The sequence below is a fragment of the Poromitra crassiceps genome, assembly GCF_964638095.1.
Source record: "Poromitra crassiceps genome assembly, chromosome: 8".
Classification (NCBI taxonomy): Eukaryota; Metazoa; Chordata; class Actinopteri; order Beryciformes; family Melamphaidae; genus Poromitra; species Poromitra crassiceps.
Genome location: NC_139629.1, coordinates 33,383,911 through 33,390,619, shown reverse-complemented (window position 1 = coordinate 33,390,619; position 6,709 = coordinate 33,383,911). Strand labels below are relative to the sequence as shown.

At 41.7% G+C, this 6,709-nt stretch overlaps 1 protein-coding gene across 1 annotated transcript; it reads right to left on the bottom strand.

Annotated features, from left to right (window-relative positions):
• Nucleotides 1-1,715: 1,715 nt before the first annotated feature.
• On the bottom strand, nt 1,716-2,973 carry LOC310780869 (urotensin-2-like; the record flags this gene model as incomplete). Its single annotated transcript, XM_083641376.1, has 4 exons — nt 1,716-1,829; nt 1,919-1,962; nt 2,285-2,395; nt 2,868-2,973. 4 exons carry the CDS (start codon nt 2,971-2,973, stop codon nt 1,716-1,718), a joined length of 375 nt encoding a protein of 124 aa, XP_083497502.1.
• Nucleotides 2,974-6,709: the final 3,736 nt, after the last annotated feature.

Genomic DNA, 6,709 nt, shown 5'->3' with positions numbered 1-6,709 from the left:
TTTTTGCCTTGGATACACAGTATCTATATTGATAACAAAGTGTAAGAGAGAATCAAAGAGTGTAATACGAGAAGCTCACCTGCAAATCTTGTTTTTTACTGCCATTTATGAATGGGATGACAGGTTAGCTGATAGGCACTCTTCGTTATATAGTATTATCGATTTCATTGACATTCTGTGAATTGACCTGGGAATCTGCCTTTCCTCCTCTTCGTTTTGTCCAAGCACCCACACGCCAGACAGAGAAAGGTAGGCACATCAGGACAAACAGAACAGAAAACTATCTTACAACATAATATTCCACTCGTGGACACAGAGCAATAAGAATTATTTTGTGGAGACCTAATAGACCTAGTGAAGTTTAAAAAACGATTGGACACATGTTAGTTGATTTTACTCTTTATGCAAATGCCAGTATTGCAAGACGACAAGCATTCAGTAGTTTATGGACAGCAATTGTATGGCACCCTTTACCGAACTGCACGTTTTCATCGACTCCAAACCGAGAAGAAAAAAAATGGCCGCCCGTGCTTTGAGACAAAGTTAGGGGCCGTCGACACTTTGCATGTGAACTAGTGTTAGATCTATTTTCCTCTCCTCTAATAGCTGTCTTTTCTCTCCGTCTTTCCCTGTTATGTGACCCCTGACCCCTATATTTCTCCCCCCCCCCCTCCCCCCTCCCGCCCAATAGTTTCATCTCCGCTCAGTTCTCTCCCGATGTCTTTTTGCTTTCTTCCCTTTTCCCCTCCTTCTCTTGTTTGTAAGTTTTATTTTTGTAATTGTGCATGTACAAGCGTCACTGACTCGATGGATATGTTAAAAAAAGAGATTTCAGCTGCTGAAGCCATGCAAAACGTTTTGAAATGCCCTTAAAATATGGAAGATGTTTTCTGAATGCTTTATATTCTTTCTGCTGTAAAATAATAAAAAAAGAAAAAAATTGAGAAAACTCTAGCACAAAGTTTGGTCCGTCTCTTTTGTTGCCTCTTTGCTTGATAAGAACTTCTCAGTCTTTTACCAACAGTTATTTAGCTAAACTAAAAGCCCCATGTCACATCAATCAAACATGATCAATAATAAATAACATTATCGATCATTATAGATCATGTTTGATTGATGTGGCATGGGCTAACGGATTGAACATATTGACTCTGACCGAACATCTCTAAACATCTCCCAACAAAGACAGACCGCCATGGCACACCGAACAAACATCTGTGTTTGAGTGGTATGACATGGGCTTTAGGGACACTCAGTTGAGATATTTTTCCAAATAGAAGTTTTAATTTGTTTTCAACATTTTTACATTTCTGCATTTTAGATACTGTCAGACATCAGACAACCAAGGGACATTTCAAAAACAAAGATGTGCACATAACATAATTTTAAACAGCCTAAAAGTAAACTGAATAAATCATCTCGAGGTCCTCAAACAATATTTCTCAATCATACCTATGGCATTGTTCTTTTTGTGGAACATTACTTGACAGTGCTTGCGGGTGTGTGTGTGTGTGTGTGTGTGTGTGTGTGCGCACGCGCGCGTGTGTGTGTGTGTGACTGTGCGCACACACACACCGGTGCATGCATATTACATCTTATTCTGTCTGCATGTATTTACAGTATGTGAGTGCAAGATAGGAATTGTTTTTTTTAGTGCAAGCCCTGTCTATATAGTGCATATAGCTATATAGCAGCAGGAGTGCCCGTTCTTGGTCTTAGACGCAGTACTTCCAGAAACACTCAGTATTCCCTCCCCTCTTCCGAAACTGTTTCCGGATGCCCAAGAACTGGCTGAACGGATTTAGGAGACTTTGTTTCTCCAGCAAGACCTGCAACACATAAGACGTTAGTGAGAAACTGCTTCAAAATGTGCACTACTGTATTTGTTGTTTTATCAATATAGATGAGAAAACCCCACCTCTCTTTTCATCCCCCTGGGGAGCAGGCCAGTTGTTCTAACACCTGAGAGAGAAGAAACATGAATGCAGAGTTATTTGAGATACCTCTTTTTTTATCTCACACTACTAGATGATCCACGCTTGTGCGGCAGAATCTGAGGACCGGCTGGGAAAATAGAGGCGAGGAAAGCGAGTGAGTCACGGTCTCCCCTCCTCCTGCAACAACTACACTTAGATGTGTCATGGGCGAGGTGCTCCAACCCCGGTTCCCCAGTGGAGCTGCTCAGTGGCCACTGGTAGAAGCCTGTGGTTGAATGTGTGCAACTGAATGTGGTCTTTCCCTGGATAAAATAACGGTTAACACATGAATGTGTGTTTCTTCTTACCATCTCTGCTGAGCTCCCCAGACATGAGAGTGGAGTATCTGAGGCCAGCACCGTCCTGGGTTTGCTCAGCGAGAGACAGCTCATCCAGACCGCCTCTGTCCTCCACTGACACTGGGGACAGACAGACAGACACCGCATCTTCAGGGGGACTCACACAGTAGTATACAGTTTATGCCAAAGACGTGGCAAGCAATGAAAAACATGGAGAGACAACTATGTGGTGAATAGCAACACAGATGGACACGATTTAAGATGAACACTTTAGTCATGACATATTCTGCACTAAGCAGTAATACAATGTATTTCGCAAGTTCTTCATACTGAGAGCAATGCATTTCTAAATGTTCTGCAGAGAAATCGGTAAATAGATCAGTCCATACATCTGAACTTTGGCAGAACAAGCAATGTTTACGATAAAGACTTGAAGCAATTAACTCAGGTGTCAGGTCATGGCTTGCGTATCATTCATCTTCACATATAAAGTTTACAAGAGTTAATCAAGGTACTGAGATAGTGTTACCTTATCTCCCCCATGCCTAACATTGAGATGATGCCTGTAATGGATATGTTACTTTCCACTCACCAGGTCCTGAGTAGGGCATCTCAGCAGAGTCTGTGATGGGATGGGCCAGTATCGGACCAGAGGCCACGAGCAGAAAGGTCCATGACAGGAGCTGGTTGCACTTCATCACTACAGGGGACGGTGTCGCTAGCTGCTCTCCTGGAGGTCCTCAGGTGGGCTGGTGGTGGTGGGATCTAGTAAGGATCGTCTTCTACGTTCTCTGTCGGCCCCAACCGGGTTATATACTTCCAGCTGCAACTCCCCACCCACGCCACCAAACAGACACACTCACACATGCACACACACACACACACACACACACACACACACACACACACACACACACACACACACACACACACACACACACACACACACACACACACACACACACACACACACACACACACACACACACACAACACACACACGCACGCAGACCTCGACCCACACTCTCGCTGGTCACGACGGCCATCAGCAATATCCATTGTCCCATCGCTTCCATCCATGATAAATCAACACACAGTCAGAGGTGAATTATGGGCTCAATAAAAAGACAAGTGGTGCGGTCCACGTTTCAAGGGCGGACTCATGTTTTACCAGCGCTGTGACTGTGATTGACTTTTTTTTTACTGACTGTGTAAATGGAATATAACCAGGTGCTTCAGATGTTGCTCTCAACAACATCCCCGTATGGGGGAGCAGGTGGAGGAACCGGCCGAGCCCAAATGACTGTTGTTTTTATGCTATGAATTCATTAACCTCTTGGGTCCATTTGAATCCTCTTAACTCGAGCCACGTGGAAACACTCCAAGTAAGCGTGAATTCACAATAAAATCGCCTCTAATGACTTCTTGAAAGGTTGAGTGGATTTGCTCAAATGTTCAGGACTGCGTAGCCTAGAGAAGTCATCTTGACATTTTGAGTTCCATTTAAAAGACGGCGCTGCGGAGAATGTGCCACGGGTCATTGGATCAGATGGATTGATGCACAACTCTATTTTAGAGGCCTTGGTCTCCTAAGATGTTATATTTGTGCTTTCACTTCTGCTTAGTCCTGCAATAAACTCTGCTTTTATGGGTGTGTCCATCAAGGCTGGACTGTGTCAGACGAGCCATTCTATTGGTTGGGGGGACAGGTGGGGGGGGGGGGGGGCAGCAATTTACAAAGTCACATTTTGCACCTCCGTATGTTATTTGTATATTTATGAGAGGTCTGACGTCAATGCTCTGTCTCTCCTATGATAATGAGGCAGTGACATTTAGTTTTATGGTCAGAAGGCCAGACACTCCATTAGGTGTTGCTGTATTTCATGAAAAGCTATTAAGATTTCTATTCTCTATTAGTCAAGGCCGCATAGCCAATAACCCCAGCTTATTCTAATTTAGACCCAAGCAAAATTGTTGGGTCGACCTACTTGAAGTTGCTCCAACTGTGTATGAGGGCCATTTTATAATTCATAAAGAATCAGACCTTTTTTTCAAACCACAAATCTGTCGTAACAAACATGGACACAGATCATTGCCTACTGCAATCAATATCCAGATGACTCATACAATATTCTGAAGACTTTATCGCAGTGAACTTTCAACAGGAACCCAGGGGAGAAATTTACATCTTACAATTAACATATAAAACAATAATATACATAGAACATGTTATAAGATCAACTACAACAGTCCCAAAAACATTTGAAATACAACACCTTATCTTCAAGACTTTATAAAAAGTTGTCCATTATTGACAAAACGTATTGGCTGAAGGGTACTTTCCAGCTGTGCTAGAATTGATTTCAACCCATGCATTGGAAATAGTTACCCCATGCAACAATTGCATAGTATCGTTTACTCAATATACCAACCCCTACAGCTTTCATATCATGACATGGATATGAACATTATAAAACCAATGATGCATGTTCATGGTTATGTCAAATATATAGTCTAAAGATCATCAATGCTCTTTAACAACAGAATTCTTGCAAAAGCAGTGCAATGGTTCCCTTTGCAAAAATGTAATACAATACTGAGATAAGGTTTGGTTCATTACTGACAAGTCTATCTAACTGACTGTTGAATAGTCTAAACTTTGTGACAGCCATGCATTGGCCAAAGTGACAAACCCAACTCCACCTAATCCTTTTTAAGAGTTACCAACATTCAGGCCGTCTGATCCTTGTCTGACTTGTGCCTTCTATTCCATATGCACACAATACCAAGCACAGCCAGCAGAGGGCGACGGTATGCTTAGAAAAAAAACCATAACCCTGACCAGAGGAGCATATTAATGCAGTTAGTCACTCCTTTCAAACATTTTCAGAATTAGTTTGCCAGGTGCCGCTCAAACTACTCAGTGTAGCTATGCGGGGCAAATGACAGATAGGCCTACATCTCCTACAGAATCAGTTCTTCGGATGTTCTTCCTCCCAGTCCCAATAACTGTATCAATCTAAGAATAAGGGATCCAGATTGACAGAGCCACTCTGTCACATTATGATGCCTGAGAAATCAATGGCCTTCAATATCCATAGGGTATTTTCTTTTATCAATTATCACCCAACCCAACCCACACCATAATGATGTGCTTTAAAATGTATTTTATTAGGCTAAATTATACTGTGATATTGACAACCACAACCCAACATCCTACCTGCAAGCAACAGCTTTTCTGCCCACATAATTTAAGAGTCCAAACTGATTTAGGTGAAATGCAAAGATATTGTATTTTAGCAAGTCGTTGATTGGTTGAATCTGTAGATCTCATTGAGATTGGATCTCATTTTCAAAAGACACCTGATACATAAATAAAGTAGCTCAATGAGTCTTGAAATGTTACCAATCACCTTGTTTCAGGAATTGTCTTGAATCAGTAAGTGAAATTAGCTCACACCATCATCTGATTAATGGCATTTATGGGCATGTTTGCAGTGCAAGCGCTTATATAGGCTATAGGTTTTCCTTCCTTTATTGTATTTTTAAATATCACCTCCAGACTGTTTTAAGATATTTATACTCTGAATAATAATTTGTAGCTGATATCATAATGGTTTTCCCCACACAGAAAAAGTTAAATTATCTTGTTTAAAATCCTTCAAATGATATCTACTCCTTCTCCCGCATTAAAAAAATATCTAGAATCTATGAATATGCCATTACATTTTATCTCAAAAGTTTTCCTGCTGGACTCAGACTTGTGTAAATTGAATATTAGACAGGGGTTGGCTTTCCAAACTATTTGTGATGTCACAAATCTTGCTTGTAGGCTCACCCCTAAAATTTGATTTTCAATGAGTAGTAGCCTACAAAGAAACTTTCCACTTTTAAACAGCCTTCTAGTGTCAAACTCTGCATATAGGCTACAATCAGTGCACAGTGATCTGCTAAATCAAAAGTTCCATCTAAAGTGCATACTATAATATCATGTAATGTAGCACATGTGGCTGTTAAGTGCTCCCTTCAGGTGCAGGAAAATTGTACGTACGACTTGAACGACTTGGTAAACTGGTATTGTTAACCAGAAAAGTGAGAACTGGATGCCCGAGATGTAGCCTACTGGAGAAGGAGTTCATGCTCTCTTCTACTGAAGCACATTGGAAATCTTCGCCTCTTGCTATGTTGAATAAACAGCCACAAAAACGACTTTAGCTAAGGTTGCAGGAATTTGTTGCGCTACTACAAGTCGACTTGAGCATTGGTCAGTTTTGAGTTTATGAGGAGCACCTGAAGGCAGCATCGGTAATCCGGTCCGAGCGGAAAAAACGCCTCCTCCCTCCGCTGCTGTTCAACAGCAGCTATCATTAACCTCGCGTCACCAGGCTCTTCTCGGCGAGAAAGAGCCTGGCTCCCGCCCACAATTGATTTTGT